The 21568-nt window shown below is 52.4% G+C and overlaps 3 protein-coding genes across 4 annotated transcripts in view; 2 read left to right on the top strand and 1 right to left on the bottom strand.

The window, feature by feature from the left end:
- P2RX5 (purinergic receptor P2X 5) overlaps positions 1 to 6147 on the top strand; it is a 44916-nt gene extending 38769 nt beyond the window's left edge. Inside the window, exons 13-14 of one of the 2 annotated variants that reach the window (XM_083480065.1) lie at positions 2438 to 4201; positions 5754 to 6147. The gene's annotated coding sequence lies outside the window, so the exon portion shown is untranslated. Of the gene's footprint in view, positions 1 to 2437; positions 4524 to 5753 lie in introns of those variants that run through there. The other variant, XM_083480066.1, reaches the window with a different exon arrangement.
- Positions 6148 to 8057: 1910 nt separating this feature from the next.
- EMC6 (ER membrane protein complex subunit 6) lies at positions 8058 to 10703 on the bottom strand. Its single transcript, XM_083480174.1, has 2 exons — positions 10307 to 10703; positions 8058 to 8642 (listed from the first exon to the last, which is right to left on the bottom strand). The coding sequence occupies exon 2, from the start codon at positions 8596 to 8598 to the stop codon at positions 8263 to 8265; it is 336 nt and encodes a 111-aa protein (XP_083336300.1). The 5' UTR covers positions 8599 to 8642; positions 10307 to 10703; the 3' UTR covers positions 8058 to 8262.
- A 964-nt stretch (positions 10704 to 11667) lies between these two features.
- On the top strand, positions 11668 to 21121 carry TAX1BP3 (Tax1 binding protein 3). The gene is made up of 4 exons (XM_083480154.1): positions 11668 to 11971; positions 16894 to 17013; positions 18288 to 18365; positions 18987 to 21121. Exons 1-4 carry the CDS (start codon positions 11678 to 11680, stop codon positions 19122 to 19124), a joined length of 630 nt encoding a protein of 209 aa, XP_083336280.1. The 5' UTR covers positions 11668 to 11677; the 3' UTR covers positions 19125 to 21121.
- Positions 21122 to 21568: the final 447 nt, after the last annotated feature.

Genomic DNA, 21568 nt, shown 5'->3' with positions numbered 1-21568 from the left:
CAAATGGCATAACGAGGTATTCAAACGCCCCCAAAGGGGTAAACATGGTGGTTTTCCATTCATCCCCTTTCCTTATGCGTATCAGGTTGTACGCCCCCCTTAGATCCAGCTTTGTGAAAATCTTTCCCTTCCTCACCCTGGTCAAAATATCATCAATTCTGGGCATAGGGAACGCCACCGGTTCAGTCACTGCATTCAGCCGCCTAAAATCACATACAAGTCTCGGCTTGTCCGCATTTTTTTTGTCCACAAAGAACACTGGGCTCCCCCCTGCTGCTTTGGACTCTCTGATGAAGCCTCTCTTCAGGTTTTTGTCAATGAACCCTCGCAACTCCTGCATTTCCCTGTCTGACATGGCATACAACTTGCCCACGGGAAGCTGTGCTCCAGGGAGTAAATTGATCTGACAATCAAAGGGTCTATGAGGTGGTAGTTGGTCAGCTTCCTTCTCGCTGAACACGTCGCTGAGATCTGCATACTGTGGTGGTACCTTCACCTTCCCCATTACTTCAGTCCCTGCTAGGGTGGCTTGGGCCCCTGCTGAACCCTTCTCCCCTTTGCAGTGTTCTAGGCAATGTGCTGAACCAAAGGACACCACTCTTTGATGCCAGCCAACCAGCGGATCATGTAGAGCTAGCCAGCTCATTCCCAAAATAATGGGAGCGCCTCCCAGGGTGGCCACATTAAACGCTATCAGTTCTGTGTGCCTTGCCACCCTCATTATCATTGGGACAGTCTGCAAGCGGACTCCTCCTCCCAACAACTCCCTGCCATCAATCGTGGTCACCTGCAGGGGGTTGCTTAAAGGGATGGTCTGTATCTGGTGTTCAGCAGCAAACTCCTTGCTCATAAAATTGCAGGAGCTGCCTGAGTCCAATAGCGCCTTTATTTTTAGGGGGTGCCCATTCTGCAGCTCTAGCGACACTTCAATCACTAGAGCAGGTCGAGGAGCTTCTGGCACGGGCACTTTCACTGCTCTTTGGCCTGGCTGCAGTGCCCCAATTGTGGCAACCAGGCGTTGGCTTTTACCTGCTCCGCTCCCCCTTCTTCTCCCCCCTCAACAGCTCCCACCATCCCTTGCCATTCCTTCCTCTGGGGGCAGACTCTGGCAAAGTGGCCTGGCTGTTGGCAGAGATAGCATTTCCGGGGGCCCTTTCCCTCCTTCTTAGCTCCCTCGCTGGTTTTTGAAAATGCGCGCGCGCGCGCTGTTCCGATTTCCATCGGCTCTGCCGGCGGGAAAGCTGGCTCAGGAATGTCTGGAATGCGGAACTCCTTCCAACGTTCCCCTCTCCCTTCCCGCCTCTCCAAGGCTCTTGCCTCCTGCCGAGCTCCTATGGTCAGCGCAGATTTGGTCAGCTGATCCATAGACTCCGCCCTGGGGCTCCGTGCCAGCTCGTCTTTCACCCCCGAAGAAAGACCTTCTTCAAATAGCATTTGAACGGGTGCCGCCGATAAATCCCAACTCAGTCTGTGAATCAGCATGGTAAACTCAGTCCAATATTCACGGACAGATCGACTCCCCTGCTTACAAGCCATTAGCTGTCTGCGCACCACCCCTTCCTCAATATCGCTGGAAAACATGATATCCATTGCACGAAAGAACTTCATTGTGTCCTTTAGTATGTCATTGTGCGTTGCCATTAGGGGTCGAACCCAGTCTCTAGCCCCTTTCTCAAGATGCCCAATTACAAAAGCAACTCGCGATTCCTCATCAGGGAACTCATCGAACTGCACATTAAGGGCATATTGCATCTCTGTCCTAAAAGCATGGTAGTCCTTGGGGTCCCCCCCAAATTTCTGCACCAATCCTGGTACCTTTCTGGGGAATTGAGTGGCTCTCCCCTTCTTGTCTGCATCCTGAGCCCTTCTCTCCTCCAGCCTCGCCGTCTGCAGGGCCAGTTGAACCTCCAACGCTCGGTATCTATCTTCCAAGCTTGGACCAGCTCCAGCCCCTGCTCCTCCGGTTCCGGTTGGTTCGCTCATGATGCCTTCTCTTGCACAGGCAGCGTACAAAGACTGTCGGACTGCTGTGAGGGTTTGATTAGCTGCTTGTGCGTGAAAACGTGCTCCCTCAGAGTTTGTGCGACCCCACAAACCTCCGTGTGTGACGGAGCTCCTCAGACATGTCTGCTCTAGTCACTAGTAGAGTCCGACAGTGGCTGTCTGCGGAAGCGTTTCCAGCAAAGAAGTTCCTTAACGGAAACGCGTCTCCTGGACTCACGGCGTGACAGTTTCCTGCGAGGTGTGGGTCTCCCTATGGGAGACTCCGATACCTCCCCACTGTTCTCGCTGGAAGCCTCCCTGAGCCCTCCCTCCTGCTCGCATTCCCTCAGAGACCCACTCCTCCCCCTGCTGGTCCCTGCTTCAGCAGTTGAGTCTCTTTCATCCTGCCTGAGTCCCTCCACCACCTGATGCTCTGATGGCAGTTCCCTGACAGGTATGGTTGTCCCAAAGAGCTCCAGATCAAATTGTGCAACCTGATTTTGCTGGTATGTGATGGGATCTCACTGGAAAAATTGCAACAGGCTGCAGAGTCACACCCTTAAATAAGAAAGCTATGTACAGAGATAGGTTCCTGAATGCGGGATCTGCAGAAATCTCTGTCCTCAGAAAGAGAGGTCTTGGTTGACACCCAGATCGGTGCCAGCGTGACATTATGCTCCGTCATTTTGTGGGCACAAAAAACCCACAGGCTGCCACGTTTTGCCCAACTTGAGAAATCAAGAGATGGCGCTAGGATTTTGAAAGACGGAATAAATCACGACGTCGAGAGGACTGACTCATCCCCACGAACCCAGCAGCCTGGGTGAGCTGGTTTGATGGCATTTCAAAGAAAGACTCCGTGTCCTTTTGTTTCGTAACCCATCTTCTGGGTTCAGTCTTCCAAATTAACTTTCCATCCTCGCATTTCGCAAGAATCGAGAAACTGTTTTGACTTTCTTCCTCTCCCCGCCCTTCTTATCCCCTTTCTTTACAGATGTCTTCCTTTCCTCTTTATTAAGAGCAAGATCTTCGGACTTCCATCGCATAATGTTTCAGTAACAGAAAGAGAAAACATGCTTGGTTTTTTTTAGGGCAGATCCACACGTACACATTTGACATATCCAGTCTACATATAAAGTACATCACTTCCCCCAAAGACGCCAGGGAACTGGAGTTTGTTAAGGGTGCCGGAATGAAATCTACAGTTCCCAGGAATATATTGGGGGGGGGGGGAGTCCTGTGCTTTAAATGTGCAATGACTATGCTTTGACCATATAGCGCGGCTCTGCCCTTAATGAGTGACAGATTCTCTGTCGCTATAATGGCGGGGTCCTCGCTGTGGTGTCTGTGGGAACAAAGGCACCCTCACCGCCTCCTATTTTTTAATTTAAAAGCAGGTTTGGAGGGTTTTTTAAGGGGTTGCCTGCTTTTTTTAATGGGGTGATGGACAGCCTGTTCGCCTGTGCTTTGGGGTGTCTTACAGAGGGGTCTGAACACTGTCAGGTTTATTTATTTTTGGTCAGGGGCTGACAATAGTTTCTTAGATTTTCAGGTGTGCCCCTAGGTCCAAAAAGAATTAGGACTCCTGTTCTAATTAGTGGCGTGTGTGCGTGGAGGGCAGGGGGGAAGAGGATGCTATAAACAGGAATGCTCATTTCTCTCTCATGTCTCAGTATTAATCTTTGCTAACTGTGAACACAATATAGCCATGAATGCCATAACAAAGATGCTTTTATAGGAAGTTTAAATATTTATACGCAGGGCTGTGCCAAATATCCCCCCCCCCCCGGCTGCTACTTCCCCTTCCTTGAATTAGCCACATGGGCAATCCTACCCAATCAGGGATCACATAGTGAACGAGATGACATCATGATGCTGCCTGTGTCTGACATGATGATGTCACTGGACATCAGTGAATAAGGTACTTGCCCAGGGGTGGCTAGTCTCTACCCTGAGGGCCTGATCCACCTCCTTCACTCAGAGTTTTCTGGCCCCTCAAGATCCCACTGATATTGACAAGCTCTGGCAAAAAAAGAGAAGGTATTATTAAAATCATAGTCTGTCCTTCCTACCAAAGGAGCCCTGGATAATTTGTGTGTGTGTCTAGAGATTAGATTTCAAAGCTCTCCATGAAGAGTCCAGGGTGTGCGGCTGTTGCTGTATTTTGCAGAATTAATTAAGGAAGCTAATTATGCACCCTGGAGCCTGCCTTCCATATGTGGAACTCCAAATCCCAGCAGCCAGCATGGCCAATGGTGGGGGGGGGGGTGATGGGAGTCATAGTTGAGCCACAGCAGCGGGTGAGTGGGGAACCTGTGGTGCTCTAGAACAGTGTTTCCCAACCTTTTTTGGGCAAAGGCACACTTGTTTCATGAAAAAAATCTCGAGGCACACCACCATTACAGCCCCGTGACGTCAGCGCGCAGCGTCACGCCGGGAGGGACATGAATTGCTAGCAAATTACATAATCACCTCCTTGAGGGCTGGCTCATCTTCTCCAAAGGCAGAACCCCATTAATTAACAGGACAGACTCACACCATAGCCAAGACGAGGGGGGAAAACCTCAGTCATGCACAGTCATGCACATGTGGGGGCTAAATGAGGACGAAGACCGGGCAGAGAGCAGGGTTCAAATCACCCCACCTGGCCAGGACAATCCCTGGGTGCTCCCTTGGGCCACTCGCCTGACCCACCTCGCAGGGCTGTTGTTGCGAGGATAACACGGGGAGAACCACGCGCGCCCCCGGGAGCTCCTTGGAGGAGAAAGCGGGCGATGAATGCAATGCACGAAATATATGAGAGGCGATCAGGTTTTGCAGGTGAGGGGCCCCCGCCAGCCTCCGCTTCCAACACCCGGCGCAACGACGCCGAAGTTTCCCCCCGGGCTCGGCTCGGGGAGCAGCGCTGCTCCCCCCCCCCCGGCTCCCCTTCGCCCTCCCGGCTCTCTCTGCCACCCACTGGGGACCCCCCTCACCTGCCAAGTCCGGAGCGCCGGTGGAAGTTGCATGCATGCATGCAGGGCGCCGCGTTGCCATTGCATTGCACTGCACTCCATGCAACGCCTGCACGCATGCATTGCCTTGCACGCCCGCCAAGGGGTCTCCCCGCGGTCCGATGCGTCCCCTCCGGCGCGGATGCAGCATTGCAAAAATAAAAAAACCCCAACGCAGCCCTACCTGGGGGGCAGCCTCCGCCTCCGCCGCTCCGCCTCCGCGGGGATCCCCGGGCTCCATCCTGCTGCCCGATCTCCGCGGGGGCACAGGCAGGCTGCGCGGGGTCTGTGCGGAAGAGCCCCTGCCCGCCCGGCCGCCGCCGCTGCGCTCATTCCATGGCCGGGAGAAGAGCGCTTCAAACAAAACGCCCGGCCCGCCAGGCCACGCTGGGAAACGTAGTTCGCGCACCCCGCGCGGGCGCGGAGCCCAAGGGCGAGGGGACTACGGATCCCGGCAGCCCCCGCGCCGGGGACGGAGGGGGAGAGGCCGGGTGCAGGGATGGAGGGACGGGTGGGCGAGCGAGTGAGTGAGTGGCAGCCGCCAAGCCTTGGCCGAGAGCCAGGAAGGGCCTCCCCAGAGGAGGAGGAGGAGGGAGGCGCAGAGCGGGAGGGAGGGAGGGAACCCCAGGGGTCATCTAGTGACGGCGCCCCAATCGAAAATTTGACTTAAAAAAAAAAATCTTTCGATTTTTTAATTTTTCCCGTGGCACACCAGGCAACATCTCGCGGCACACTAGTGTGCCACGGAACAGTGGTTGGGAAACACTGCTCTAGAAGTTGCTGGACTACAACTCCCATCATCCCTTGGCCATGCTGGCTGGGGCTGATGGGAGGCGCAGTCCCAATGTCAAGGCTCAGTAATGAATGTAAAAAGTGGTGCATTGATCAGTGTGAGGGGAGAGCCGTCTCATCCCATTAGAAAGGACCATACCAGTAGCCTATGTCTAAAACGCTGACTTGTGCGATCACAGGTGCTGCCTCCCACGCCCTTGCTCGGAATGTACTTTACGAAGCCAATGCAGAGAAAGGACTTTGGCACGTTTATAAAAGGTCTGTGCATCTGCGTTGTCCGTGTGAAGGATTGGGGCGTTCTCAGGAATGGTCCCCGGTCCAAAGCTTCTGACACACCCGAGACTCATTGTAATGTGAATACAGATTGCTGTGAAACGAAGCAAGCCTCTGTGTTGTTTCTCTTCGCTTCGTAGATGTTAACGCTTGCTAAAACACGAATATAGAAAGCGCTGGTTTCAGAAACACACTTGGCCCCACATGCCATCAAGAAGAAACAGAAGATTGTGGCTGTGTTGCCGGTGGGATTCGGTTGCAGGCCAAGATCTCAAAATGGGGCATAAACTGAAAGGCTTGAGAATAAATGAAAACTGATGTTTTAACAGGAGGGTGGGAGGAACCGGTGACTCTACAGGTGTATCTGAACTACAGCTCCCATCATTCCTGTCCTTGGCCACGTTGGCTGGGACTGATGGGAGTCCAGCAGTATCTGGAGCCACCAGTGGCTAATCCAGTTCCCGATTTCACAATGGAAAAAGGCTAGGAAGGAAAGTGAAGCTGCGAAGGAGGGTCAGGCATTGCAGCAACGAATAAATAAATTTTTAAATGGGTTCAAAGTCTGGGGTGTGCGGAGGGGAAAGCTGAAGATCCCCAGGGGCGACAGAGGCCCAGCCGCCACAAACCAAGGGTCAGTTGGGAGCCCAACAGGAAGCAGAGGGTATTATGTTGGCAACCCCTGGCAAAGAACCCTTCCCCCGGAAGTTCTTTCTAGCCTGATGTCCACATTTCCACCATTAGCCCTGCTGAAGAGAACAAGGTGGATCTGTGTGTCCAGCACTGTTTCCAAAGGAGGGCAGTCTTACAGAAGGTTGCAAGGAGCACACGAAAGCCACAGCCTTGTCCCCTGATGCATCTCATGAAGGGTGCTGTGGCGGGGCTGGCTTTCCTCACAAAAGCAAGCTGTTGCGATGACACCCCAGCGCTCCTGGGTTCAGGGAACATCCTTAACGGGACTGCTAAGGTAGGGCTGGGAGACGGTCTTCAGCCCCAGGGGCACAATCCCACCTGCATTCCATTGGTGGGCGGGGCCAGAAGCAAAAGTGGGCAGGGCAAGGAATGCAAATTTTGCCTTTGCACAGTAGGCTAGTTTCCACCACCCTGCTTTCCTATCCTCCCATCCTGACGAGCAAGAGGCAGGATCAGAGTTCAAGGATACATTTCCAGCCCAGCAAAAACACGAAAGGAGGGTGTGGAGCAGGGCCGGTCAGGGATGTGAGTTGCAGAGAGTTATGAGGACCAAATAGTGAGGGTCAGAGAACTGCATTTGAGCCCCAGGCCTGAGGCTCAGATAATGACCTATTCTGCAGGTTGGTGGTAAAGGAAAAGGGACCCCTGACCATTAGGTCCAGTCGTGGCCGACTCTGGGGTTGCGGCGCTCATCTGCTTTATTGGCCGAGGGAGCTGGTGTACAGCTTCCGGGTCATGTGGCCAGCATGACTGAGCCACTTCTGGCAAACCAGAGCAGCACACAGAAACACTGTTTACCTTCCCGCCAGAGCGGTACCTGTTTATCTACTTGCACTTTGATGTGCTTTCGAACTGCTAGGTTGGCAGGAGCAGGGACCGAGCAACGGGAGCTCACCCTGTTGCGGGGATTCGAACCGCCGACCTTCTGATCGGCATGCCCTAGGCTCTGTGGTTTAACCCACAGCGCCACCCACGTCCCTAGGTTGGTGGTAGGTGGAGCCAAAAGGGAAAGTGGATGGAGCAGTGCATTTAATTTTGCCTTTCTACAGGGAGCTAGTTTTCTACACCCACACCTCTCTCCATCCAGGCAAGCAAAGGCACGATCAGAGTTCAAGGACACATTCCCAGCCAGATGAAAATACTAAAGGAGGGTGTGAAACAGGCCCAGCAAGGAGTGCAGCTGGAGAAAGCGTATGGCCAGAGGAGAGTTCTGACGGCCAGACAAACAGGTTTTGAAGGCCACATGAACTCAAATGAACAAATACAATACAATAAAACCACGACTGAAAGAAAGGCATAGAAGGAGCACTATTTTCTCATCACAACTTCTTAGGGATTTCACATTTTGTTTAATTGGCAGGGTTTTACAGGCTCGTTTCCCGACAGAAGTTACTGGCAGGGTTAAGCAGCACAAGCAACGGATCAACAGCCCCAGACGTCTGGCCTAGGAGACAAGGTGACCATTTCCCCCGAAGTCCTGTCACTCCACAAGAACTGTTCTAACTCGGCGCTTCTCCTCTTCCGCCCTCCCCTAGTAAACATGTACCATGCCATAGAGGAAAGTCCAGAAGAGGACATATGTGAAGAGACCCCCGATCAGCCCTCCGGTGAAAAGGGGCCTTCGGGATTTAAAGTACTTGCTCCACCGCCGCCCGGCTTTCAGCACCAGGAGGATAGAGAGGAGGGCGGAGGCCAGGAAGTAGAAGATGAAGCCGTGAAGGCCGGTCAGGCCCAGGATCCCAGCGGTCGCTCCCGAGAGGGCAGAGACTGACGTCCGGCAGTAATCTAAAATGGCTGCGTTCCCTCGGACGGCGGCTTCACTGATGAACTGGGGGCCTTCCCGCTTGGCGATCATAGCATTGGCCATGGCTGCGATCCAGATCCGAGCGCCACTGCTCACTTACTGCACTCCTGTGTAAAGAAGAGCAGGAAATATTGATTAGTCAGGAAACACCAGGCGGTACCATGCAGCAGTTTGACTTCACCCCCAGAGGCGCACTCCATTGTCTCTCAAGGCAGATGGATACTACTATTACATTCATACCACAAAACAGCTCTGTATAGGCAAGATTGCCCTTTCGCTCCCTGAATTAAAACAAAACCATTTTGTCAGCTATGAGGTTCTAGCTGCAAATCACAAACCACTGGTTCATCATAACTGACTGAGAGTGCTTCTCATTCCTCTCCTAGGTTCTCTGCCCTCTTAGAAATGTAAGCATAATGTAAGCATTGCCTGCAGAAGCACATGTCCCTCCCTTATCATTTAAGGGTTTAGTCCCAGGTTTAGTCCTTCTGTTAAAAGGATCAGGTAGCTGATGATGGGGAAGACCCATGGTTGAACTTCTGGAGAACCAATGCAAGACAGAATAAACAATAATGGTCTGATCAGGGCTGGGAGGACACATGACCTTCTAGACATTGTTGAACTACAATGCCCATAATTCTTGGCCATGCTTGCTGCAGGGAGCTGGAGTCCAACAAAATCAGTACGTTTCCAAGCACAATTCCAAGTGTTGGTGCTAACCTTTAAAGCCCTAAGCGGCCTCAGCCCAGTAGACCTGAAAGAGCGTCTCCACCCCCATCATTCAGCCCGGACACTGAGGTCCAGCTCCAAGGAGGGCCTTCTGGCAGTTCCCTCACTGCAAGATGTGAGGTTACAGGGAACCAGGCAAAGGACCTTCTCGGTGGTGGCACCCGCCCTGTGGAGTGAGATACCTGACTTTTAGAAAACATCTGAAGGCAGCCCTGTTTAGGGAAGTTTTTAATGTTTGATTGTATTTTTAAATATTTTGCTGGAAGCTGCCAGAGTGGCTGGGGAAACCCAGCCAGATTGGCAGAGTATAAATAAGTTGTTGTTGCTGTTAGCACCAGGTTCCCAGTTCCTGGACTGAACAGACAAATATGGCATGAGGTAGCTTTCCCTGTTCCTTTGGAAGGGGCTGTAGATCAATGGCAGGTTCAACCCCTGCCAGGATGGCCAGAAAAGTCCCCTCTCTGAAACCCTAGAGGGAAGCCACCAGTAAGCCATAAACTGTAAGGCAGTTTATATAAGCCCTTTAATCAGAACCATGATGACTGGAAACTTGCTTTATTTGTCAGGGGAAAGGCTGCAGCTCAGGGACAGAGAAGCTGCTTTGCAAAGCCTTCATATCCAGTAAGTCCAAGCAAAGATGGGGAATGTTTCCCAGCCTGAAACCCTGGAGAGGCACAACTTTGTATAGTTCTACAACGTCCAAACAGTTGTGTGGGGAACTAGGCAGAGATCCTTCCACACATGCGGACAGCCTTGAAGCATAGACTGTATTCTGTATCCCGCAAAGCAGGATCATGATTGATTATTGCAAGCCAAACAACGCGGACGCCATCCCACGAGCCTCCCTCAGCACAACTCCATTTCTCCCCCCTCCACTGGAAGCCCGCCTCTGTCCCGCTCCGGGATGACGTCAGAGCCCCGGGTTATGGCGTCAGGGTCCTCTGCCATGATGTCTGAAATAAACGCCATGAGTGACCCATTCGGTTCCGAGAAAGAGGACCGCCGCCCCCTCCTCCCCGCGCACACCAAGAATCCTGCTTACCAGTTTTGGGTCGTCTTTTTCCCTTCTCTAATGCCGACCGAAAAAGTCTTTCCCTTCCAACCGGCTTTACCGGAAGTGGGTAGGCGCCGCCATCTTACAACAGAAAGGATGCTGGGAGCACGGGTGACGTCACCTTCAGCGCGCGACGCGGCGTGACTCCGCCCCGCTTCTCACATGAGCCCCACGGGACTTGGCCACGGGGATAGTTTCGCGTGCCTTATTTGGAATTTCCGGTTTTGTTTGGATCTTCCGGCTTCTTTATGCCACACTTCCGGCGTCTTCAGGCCACATTTCCGGTAACGTCCGTCGAAGTCGTTAAAGACGCCGTGGATACCATGGATATGATTCGAGCTAGAGCGACCGCTTCTTCGTCGACCGGATTTCCGGTCTGAATTTGGCGTGTAAGTTTCAGCGCTGAAAGCTGATTGGGTGGCCTTGTGCCAGTTACTATCCTACCTCACAAGGTTGTTGTGGAAAGTTGTTTGCAGCTGTTTGTCGTGGGTTCATTTTTAAAAAAAACCCCAGACCGTTAAATTAACAGTCTAGTGAAAGGAACTGAGAGAAGTTCCGTGGTCAGGTGAGGAGAGCGAGGGAGCGGGCTGAGGGGAGTGGGCGTGGCCTCTTGGTAGGCGGAGAGACTTTGCCGGTCGTGGGGGCGTGGTCACGAGTAGCGGCAGTTGGAAGGGGCGTGGCCCGAACGCGGCCTATGGCGTGGCCAACAGAGGTCGCGAGGGCAAGTATGTGCGCACGAAGAGGGGCGTGGCGACCGTTGGAGGGGAGGGGCGCGGCCTATTGGAAGGCGAAGAGACATTTCAGGGGCGTGGCGTGGCCACGCATAGCGGCAGTTGGAAGGGGCGTGGCCCGGCCGCGGGAGGGGGCGTGGCCAACCGAGGAGAGGCGTGGCCAACAGAGGTCGCGAGGGCAAGTATGTGCGCACGAAGAGGGGCGTGGCGAGGCGACCGTTGGAGGGGAGGGGCGCGGCCTATTGGAAGGCGAAGAGACATTTCAGGGGCGGGGCGTGGCCACGCATAGCGGCAGTTGGAAGGGGCGTGACCCGGCCGCGGGAGGGGGCGTGGCCAACCGAGGAGAGGCGTGGCCAACAGAGGTCGCGAGGGCAAGTATGTGCGCACGAAGAGGGGCGTGGCGAGGCGACCGTTGGAGGGGAGGGGCGCGGCCTATTGGAAGGCGAAGAGACATTTCAGGGGCGGGGCGTGGCCACGCATAGCGGCAGTTGGAAGGGGCGTGACCCGGCCGCGGGAGGGGGCGTGGCCAACCGAGGTCGCGAGGGGCGAGTATGTGCGCGCGAAGAGGGGCGTGGCGACCGTTGGAGGGGCGTGGCGTGGCCCGGCCGCGGCGGAGGGGGCGTGGCCCATGGCGAGAGCGGCGCCGGGCAAGGGGCGTGTGCCGCCTCCGCCTCCGGCGCCGCGGCGGGCGCGTGAGCGACACGGGGCGGGGCGAGCGGGCGGCGAGGGCGTGGCCGTGGGCGTGTCCATCCCCCGAGGGGGCGTGTTCGTGGCCCGCCTGGGTCGGATCGGGCCGCTCTTCGCCTTTTGTTCCGTGGGAGGCGAGCGAGTGAGGTGCGGCGCCCGAGGCGGCGGGAAGGCCGAGGCCAGGCCAGCGGGGGCCATGGCCTACATCCCCGGTCAGCCGGTCACGGCCGTGGTGGTGAGTGGAGGAGACGCCCTGCCCCCCCCCGGTGTGGGACCCCCAAAAACCCAGCCCTCCCCCCAGTTTCATTCTTCTCTACGGGGCAGGGGGCGGAATGGGAAAACCAAGGATTTGCTACAGTGATTAACGTTGCTTTAATCGTTTTGTAAACCGCTTTGGGGAAAAAACAGGCACAAGCGGCATGCAATTCTAATGGAAGAAATGTTGGATTTAAATCCGGATTTAAAATAAAACCCATCTGCACTGGATGGGAAGAATGTGTTAATGCAGTAATAACAAACGTCACGCTCGTTGGTGGCGATTTGTTGCCCGCCCTTCACCCTGAGGGCCCAGGGCGGGTTGCAACAATTAAAACAGCGCTAAAAAGAGTTTAAAACAGCTCACAGTCAGTGCTTTTCTCCTAGGAAAAAAGGTTCCCGTACTGCGTACCTCCAGGGGAAAGCACTGCTCACATTCACAAAAGTAGAGTGGGTTCTCAAAGCAGGCACGTCGAGTTTCAAAAGCTAAGGAAAATAGGTTCTGATGTATTAAAAGAAAAATGTAATAACGGTGGTGATAATTTATTAAATTGCTGATATATTAAAAACATACTATAATCTCCCTGAAATGCATAGTGGAAGACCTGTCTTTTTCATTCAGGAAAAAGAGGGTGAGGGGGGCATTTTAGCCCATCCCACCTCTTTTCTTCACCTGCTTTTTAAAAAAATGCTGGGGATGGAAAATGGGCCTGAATATGTGTGTAGAAAAATCAGCTATTTTGTTGCTCCTTTCCAACCCTAACTCTTTCTTGCCTCCTTTAATTTGAATGGATGCATAGAATTGAATTGGAAGGGGTCCCGAGGGTCATCTAGTCCAACCCCCTGCAGTGCAGGAATCTCCGCTAAACGCATCCATGGCAGATTGCCATCCAACCTCTGCTTAAAAACCTCCAAGGAAGGAGAGTCTGCCACCTCTCATGGGAGGTTTTTCCCACTGTTATTCTACTCTTGCAAATGCTGCCAGAACATCTTAGTGGTTGCTTAATTTCAATGGGCTTGTTGATTACTGTTGGATATAACCCATTGTGCAAATATGTGTATGAACTTCACATATAATTTATGTGTATTCATAAAAATAGCAGTGAAGATTGTTTTTATTCCTAAAGCACTTTGACCTTTCCTATAATTGAATCTCAGATAGACGTTTACAAGGCACTGCGCTCGAGAGTTTCCAAGACACTCTCCCTGCTTACAGTTTTATCTATGTGAGCCAAAAAGGGACCATAGAAAGGGCCGTGGAAAGGCAAGCAAATTGAGGCACTGATTCCGGCCTAATAGGAATCCTTGCAATGACCTGGTGGGACGGTCACTGTGGGGACATTTCTGGGCAAGGAAGAGGTGCCAAACGGCTGCATTTGTTCTCTGCTTCTGCTTTATTAGGAGGCTGCCCACAATTCTGTAGTCTCTTGAGGGATGTTTCCCTCTCTTGCTCTCTCCCCTTATTCCATTACCTCACTTACTTCATTTGTTCTTATCTCCCCTCCTTTCCCCTTCCAGATGCTGCTGAACTGCCACCTCCCATCATCCCTGACAGTTGGCCATGCTGGCCATTGGGAACTGCAGTTCTGCAACATCTGGCTGGCCCCCAAAGCCTGTTAAATCTCCTGCGTTCAGGGGTCTTCCTCCAGCTGCTGAGCAGGGGTCTGGACTCCCAATCTCAAACCCTGCTGCATTCTTCCAACCCTACCAGTTGATCAGACCCCCATAATCTCAGAAGTGTTCCGGCTAAAAGTTCCAGAAGCCGTGTGTGTGTGTGTGGCTCTTGCATTCCATGGATTTACTCCTTCCGGGAAAATTCCTCTCTTGCCCTGCCTGATCAGGGTCTTAAATCTCTCCCCCTTGTTTTGTGCCTCTCTTCTACTTCCAACCTTCCCCCACACTTGCAAATCTTTATGCTTTATCCTTACCTGGTTCCGCCTGCCCCACCCTCCAAACCTTGCCCTCCCTCTGGCCGCCAGTCTCCCCTAGATTAGATCGGTTCGATTCCATCTGATCGGTTCAGTCTCCTTTGGGAGTGGTTGGTGATTCATGGCTGGTTGAGCAAATAGCTGGGAGGAGTGAAAAATGCTCTTTTTGTCGTCAGGGCACTGAATAAGCATAACGTGTATGTGTGTGTTTTGTTGCCATCTGGTACAGGAAGAGAGAGAACCCTCAGGGCAGCCTGGCCCATAACCTGCTCCCTCCACCATACAGAGCAAACTGTAGTCTGTGTCTGATCACAAGAGAAACACCCTCTCCTTAGCCTAAGGTCTGGGGTGTTTGATGAGTATACCTTGACAGGAATCCTGGGAAAAGACATGGATGAGTCAATAATGGCTTGTCTAGCCTGAGTGCTTACAAGTCCAGTGGTGATTTAAAAAAATGATGAATGGCACAGACTGGTAGAGTATGGGTGTGGTGGGGAATGTTTGGCCCTGGAAATCCCATTTCCCAAAGAATGGGGCAGCTGTGAAGTTCAGGGAACGGCTTTTAAATGCGAACAAAGCAGAAAACTTTGTGGACCCTTCTTCCCTAACCTGGTGCCCTCTGGAGGTTTTGGAGTATCGCTCCCAACAGCCCCTAGTCCAGAACATCTGGAGGGAAACAGCTTGGAGAAGTCCGTAGTAGGCATGTGGTGTATCTCCTGATCATGTGGAACAGAACAGTGGAAGGAAGGGTTTGAAAAGATGAGGTTTGCTGAAAACTGGCACTTGTTCATTGCATTTATGTCCCCCCTTTCCTCAGGGCAGTGTAGGTGAAATGGGGTGCACAACGGCCCCGTGTGTTTGATTAAGATGAGAACGCAAGAGGGACTCACCCAAGGTCACCCAGTGAATGGAGATTGCAACCCAAGCCTTGTTGGTCTGACATTTTGCACTGCTACACCCCGCTGAGCTCACAGAGAGCGAGCGCATTAGTCATGCATCATAAGAATTTGGGGTGTGGAAGGGATACCAGTGGCGAAAGCACTGGAAAGAGTCTTTCTGGTTGCTTTTCAAACAGGCCATGAATGCTGTCTGAAAGTGCTAAAGATGGAGAGAGCATGGCATTATCTTATCTCATGGTATGAAGCAATCCAGAAATAACAGTCATAAGAGGCAGGGTGAGGCTTGTTCCCAGAAGTCAAGTGCAATTCTACCCAGATTTACTTGGAAGTCAGTGTCATTTGGTTTAGTGAGGCTTCACCCCTCCAAGTAAGGATGCATAGTAAGCAGCCTAAAGCTCAGCATTGGCCCAGGTCTGTGTGTTTTTGCACCCCCTTCCCCTAAACATCTGGGTTCCTCTGTCCCCTCCAGATGTTATTGGGCTCCAGGCATGCCTGACCATTGGCTGAAGGGTTTTGGAGTCCGACAACGCTGCTCTTTCTACAATTCCCCTCTCTACTCCAGGAATCAAACTCTTTATTGTCAGGGGCAGGGAACGCGTGACTCTCCAGATTTTGCCAGATCAGAACTTCCATCTCCCTTGGTGTTTGGGGGCGCCACAGTTAGCCACTCCTGCCATAACGGATCTGGGATTCCTCCGCTCCGAGGGTAGCAAAGCTGTGACCCTTAGGGAGTGTGGTATCGACTTCTCTCAGCCAGCATGACCAGGGGGTCAGGAATGACGGGCAGGACAGCCCAATGCCATCAGCAGCGGCTCAAGTTCAGCCACCCCTGCTCAGCTCTGTGATCGTGAGAGAGAAACACTGACGGTTTTCATTTTAAAACTGAAATTGACTTGTTCCCTGAAGGCAGGAGAGTGAGCCCACTTGGCTTTAGACCTGTCCAATACAAATGCCACGTGATGGTGCCGTTTCATCCCCTCTAACCTTTTGTCCATCTCACGAGGCAGCGAGCCACTTAACGCTATCTCTGGAGTCACTGCTGCCATTTTGCCTTGTTTGGCTGTCTTCCCTTTGGCCTCTCTCGCCTTTTATCTCTCTCTCTCTGAAAGTGCTTTTCTCTTTCCCCCCCTCAATGAGCTCATAGCCCCCGTCTCCAATAAAAGGGTGCTTGTTTCCACGGGTGAAATCCGATGCTTCCCCTCATTTCAGAACTGGCCGTTCTTGACCCCCGAGGAAATGATCTTGGATAGAAAGAATGGGAGCAAGGCACGCTCTGGGAAGATGGGGGCTTTTTGTTTCCAAAAATCCCTGCGGCCCAAGCCTTGGCAGATTACCCTAATCTTTACCCTAAGCTACTTCCCTTCCCTAAAAGTATTTCCCTTTTCCCGTGGTCTGTTCTTCCTTCCTTCCAACCCTCCTTTCCCAAATTGCTCCCCTGCCATCCCCTGTGTTAGAGCATTTGGTCCAATCCAGCAGGGCTCTTCTGAGCTGTCTGTCTCTCCTTTCTGCTCCCTCTGTGACACAAGGGCAGGTCAACCAATCACTGCTGAGGGCTCCTCTGCCCCCACCAAATCCCACGCTGGGCTCAGATGAAGCTGCTTTGGTTTAGAAAAACGCATAGCTGGCTCAGTTGCTCTTTGTAGTTAAGGATGGGATAGAGAGAAAAATTCTTCTGCTTTTTTTTGGGGGGGGGCAGATGGGAAGCAGGGCTTTGTGAAGAGCAGATGGTGGTTTTGTGCAAGATGTTGTGTCTGGCAGTACAACAGCAAAGGCCTTTATACTGTGACACACAACCTCCTATTGAGACACCCACCCACCCCTTTTGCAGTTTCAGAACCCTTCTCCCTTTCTGAACCAAGCAGGATGTGACCCATGGTGACATCGCATGCTTGCCATATGTCTCTTTTAAAATAAAGGCCTTGTTGGCTCCAGATTGCTGGACAAGAGCACCTCTTTGTCCTGTTATCAAGCATCTCACAAGAGCCAGAATGGATGAATCCCAAGCCGCAGGGGTGTACGAGGGCCTGCAAAGAGTCCTGGCATTTCACACGACTTGCCTCTCCCTTCCCTTTCAGCAAAGGGTCGAAATCCACAAGCTCCGCCAGGGGGAAAACCTGATCCTGGGCTTCAGCATTGGAGGCGGCATTGACCAGGACCCCACGCAGAATCCCTTCTCGGAGGACAAGACTGACAAGGTCAGTATCTCAAAGGCCTTAAAAGGCGGCTGGGCTGGGCTGGTTTCGTGTAGGTCTGGCCTTGGCGTGATTTGAGCAGCAGAGTTGGGCTGGATCCTGATTGCGCCCAAAAATGCCTCTGTTGCTGTTGCTCAAATCCACCACCCTGAAAAGATCACTCTTGGTCCGGAGCCAGGCTGATCATACAGGGAGCTTTTTTGAGGGGGTGGCAATTTCTACAGGCTGTAGAGAAGACTCTGGCAGTGTAATAGGAGACTTCTGGGCATGCCAACTCTTGTCTGTTTTATTGGCTTTTTTGGAGCAGACTGGTCAAGATCCACTCACCTGGCCTGTTCTTGAGAAAGAAGACATCTCCCCAGGCAACCAGACAGGAAAGGCCTGGGGGAACCTTCGTCTTCCCCACTGTGGAAGAAAATGGCAATTACTCCTTTTTCTTTTATGCCACAAGTGTAGTTGGATATGTGTAGACAACGGATGGACTATTTCAATGTGGACTAGCAACTTGCAGGGCTGTTTGGGCTTTTGCGATCAAAAGAATCAGTTGATGGAGCTTACAAAAGCCCTGGTACAGGGATGGCCATGTGGCTCTGAGGATGAACGAGCAGGGAGGACAGAGGATTTGGCCCTGGCTTTTATAAACTAGATCTCTCTGTAGTGTTTGCTTACTCTTGTGCAGGCCAGTCTGGAGGGTGGCTGTTTGGAGTTGCTTAGCAGAGATTCCACTGGCTGAAGCCTTCCTCTCTCCACCTCACTTCTTGTCATTGAGCAGAGAAGCAGAAAGCTCTTCACAGAGCTGCCTCCAGTAAGCCAAAGGGATCTTTCTCAGACACCCTCACTTCTGGGCAACCTTCTGAGAGCCACATGGACAAGGGTGCAATTTTTACTTTTTGTATGGCAGGCTTATTTCTGCATTCAGTCACACATCCCTCTCTACCCTCGGTCCAGACAGTCCAGAGGCATGATCAGAGTTCAAGGACACATTTTTACCCAGGCAAAAGCCCGCAAGGAGGGTATGAAGTAGGCCTGGTGAGGGTTGTGGCCTGGGGAAGAGTCCTGAGTGCCTGATCGAGAAGTATGGAGGGCTGCATCTGGCTCCTGAAGGTTTCCCACCGGTGAACGAAGTCATCTAGAGCCGATCATGCAAGTGGATCAGGGCCTTGTCACAAAATGAGCCTGGAACTACCTCCCCACCTCCAGTTTTCATTTCATGTGCGTGTCCCGTGGGGGACCTCTGTGGTGGTATCTTTATGCAGTCTGTCTTTTTCTCCTCCCAGGGCATTTATGTGACCAGAGTGACGGAAGGTGGCCCCGCTGAAGTGGCCGGCCTCCAGGTCGGAGACAAGATCATGCAGGTAAATCCCAGAATGGTTTAAGAAGCAGCAGGGGGGTGTCCCATTATTTCTTCCACTGCCAGGCTTTCCAGGTACTAGAACCCGTGAGATTATTGGACCAGGATCCAGAAAGCTCATTGCTGGGCCTTGGGCCAGTCACTCACAGCCTTACGTGCCCTGCTGGGCTGTTGCAATGATAAATGGCAGTGCAAGAATCTTGTACACTACTTTGAGCTCCTCAGAGGAGAGATGGGATGGCAATGTAATAAAGAGCGGCATGGAGAATTCTAGCCTGATACTAACATCCACACTCACACCATGAAGCTTACTAGAACTCAGGCTGAGGGAAGCCGCAGAGTAAGATTAAAGCATTCTGTTCACTTCCACAAAGAATGTAGTGCTGGCCTTTTGTTTGGTTTTAGAAGCGTTTTCACCCAGATTTGTTGAGGTCTGTGGGTGATGGTTGTGGTGGTGGAACAGAACTTGCATGTGCAGGCAGAGGCCTCCCCTGGATGTGGGGCGTTAGGAACTGGCTCCCAGCTTCTGACTGCCAACACCCCTTGGTTGGCTGTCCTGGTGCTCCTGGTATGCTTTGAATTGGTGTTGGGCCTCTCCTCAAGCAACGCTGCAAATGTATTGCAGGTGAACGGCTGGGATATGACGATGGTGACCCACGACCAAGCCCGGAAGAGGCTGACCAAGAGGAACGAGGAAGTGGTCCGCCTCCTGGTGACCAGGCACTCCCTACAGAAAGCTGTGCGGGAGTCCATGATGTCCTAACCGTGCCATTGAGTTGGGGGGGGGGGAATGGATAATCTCAAACAGGGTGGGCAGGATGCTGATCAGGGACCACAGCCAGCTGGGCTTGGAAGACTGCTGCACCCCCCCCCCCGAAGAAAATCCCTTCCACAAAGGAGGTGCCATCTTTGTTGAGAGACTCGCTCCTCTTTCAGTTGTACTAAAATGGCACCAGTGCAGTAGCAGTTTGACCTGGCAGGATCAGCAACTATGGCTGGGCGTGGGGATCCTGTACTCCTTGCTTCCCCAGGTGTTGTTGGACTGATCCTTCAGCTGAGGCTGCTGGGAGCTGGAGTCAAGCAACATTTGGAGGGCTCCTGGTTCCCCACTCCAGTCCAGCAGGGGTCAAAGCGAGGTGCTCCCTTGGGTGGCGACATTGATACCAGCTGTGCAGGGAAATGTTTTGGCTTAAGGACCGACCCCTGTATATAACCTGCCCTGACCTTCTCTTGCACAAATGGACGGCATCCAGCTTCTCCTGATATCTCTTCCTAATGCTGGCTGAGTTCCAAGCCTAGAGAGCCTTCGCAATACAGCCAGGGGGAAGGAGTGGGGAGGGATATGGGGGTTGGGCAGGACAGTTTTACAAGCTCCAATACCTTAGCTCCTTTAGAGTGTCCTCTAACATAAAATGCGTCCTGGGAAGCTCTTTGTGGCTTAAACACCAAAGGTTCTTAAGACTTGTCATTTTGCAGAAAGCCCACATTTCAATTTTTATAGCAAAGGCATTCTTGTAAATAACCTTGTTCCCTCTGTGTGTGTCCTCATTCTAGTTCTAAAGCTTAGGTTTAAGATAGCAAAAACAGCCCACAGGAGAGAGAGTCCAAGCCTACTCTTGAAACTTGGGATGCACAGATTAAGCTGAAACCTTCTGTTGTGCCAAAGTGCCATGTGCGAGTCCCCTTTCAACCTGCACGTGGCAGATTAGTGGCACCCTGGACTGGAAGTGCTGAACTGTAAAATGATGATAAATAACAATATAGGCCTTTTACGCTAGAGTTATTTTAATCAGGGGTGGCTCACCTGTGGCCCCCTGGATTTCACTGGACTCCAGCTCCCATCATCCCTGACTCTTGGCTATGCTGGCTGAAGGCAGCTGGGAGTTTAACTCCTCTGGGTGCCCGTGGGGGGGGGGCACCAGTCTTGTAACTGGAAACCTCTCCGATTCTCTTCCGTATTTATCTCCGTTGATTTATCTCCCGTGGGAGCCTGTTGCATTCCAACGCCCATCAGCCCTGCTCCAAGGGACGGGTCATAAGAGCTGGGGGTCCCCCAAAAGGCCTGGAAGGTCACAGGTACCCCACTGCCACGCTAGGTCTTTTTCTGGGGCAGAAGCCTTAAATCATGCTTTGGGAGGGCTATCGCTCCCCCAGAATTGTCTTCCCATACCTGCTTGAGGGAACAGCTGCATTTGTGAAGTTTGTCCAAAGGGCAAGCGGTCTGGATCTTTTAGAGGGCTGAAGGCATCTCCCTGCCACACTCCTCCAGCGGTTTATCCTAGTACACCCATTTTGATTGATCTTGTATACGGCCTTTCTGGAATTTGCTTCCAATCACAGTTTTTGTATTTAAGGTAACGGTCCACAATACTTTTTTCTTTTTTAAAATCCACTGTAAATAAGCCCTTCTCTCTCCCTCCCCCGCAAAGTTTGTACCTCTAACTTATTTCAGTATATTACTGCTATTCCACTTTTGTGCTGATTTTACTTCAGTGATGTTAACCTTCAAGCTGAAAAGAAGTTGCCAGTCTTGTCAAATACCACTAGATGCCTCTTAAATCACTGCTTTTTGTACTTTGATGATGCCAAGGTAGTTTAGGGACTTCCTCTCTTTTGGCAGGCTTCCGTGAGGAAGCCTTGGCGGGGTGGGGAGGGGCTCTTGCATGTTCAACTGTTTCGTTTTTTTGTAAGGGAGGGGAGCAAGCAACTGTACAGCTCTGCTGCGTCTCATTTTACACAATAAAAGGAAGCTGGATTTTCTGTCTGGAATGTATTTCTGTCACTGCTTTTGTTGGCGTGTTAAGCGTTGGAGGACAAGAGCCAACTATGAAGAAGTGGTTCCACAAGCGTTGCTTTGTTCTCACTGCAGGAGAATGGGAAGGCATATAAGTTGGGTGCCCTCCAACTCTTAGCAGCCACAGGCAGCATGGCCAATGATTTCCTTCCACCCCTGATTTAGGCAACCACAGTGAACACGAGAAGGGCCTGCTGGAGGGGGCCAATGGCCAGTGGCATAGCGTGGGGGTGCAGGGGGGGCCGGCCGCACCGGGTGCAACATCTGAGGGTTAGGGGGCGCAAATCCACGGGTTAGGGGGCGCAAATTACTTGCCTTGCCCCGGGTGCTGACAACCCACGCTACGCCACTGCCAATGGCCCATCTATACCAGCATCGTGTTCTCACAAGAGCCAACCAGATGCCTCTTCTGG

The sequence above is a fragment of the Podarcis liolepis genome (assembly GCF_965112155.1).
Source record: "Podarcis liolepis genome assembly, chromosome: 16".
Classification (NCBI taxonomy): Eukaryota; Metazoa; Chordata; class Lepidosauria; order Squamata; family Lacertidae; genus Podarcis; species Podarcis liolepis.
The sequence above is the reverse complement of the archived record's forward strand: the minus strand, read 5'-3'. Positions and strand labels throughout refer to the sequence as shown.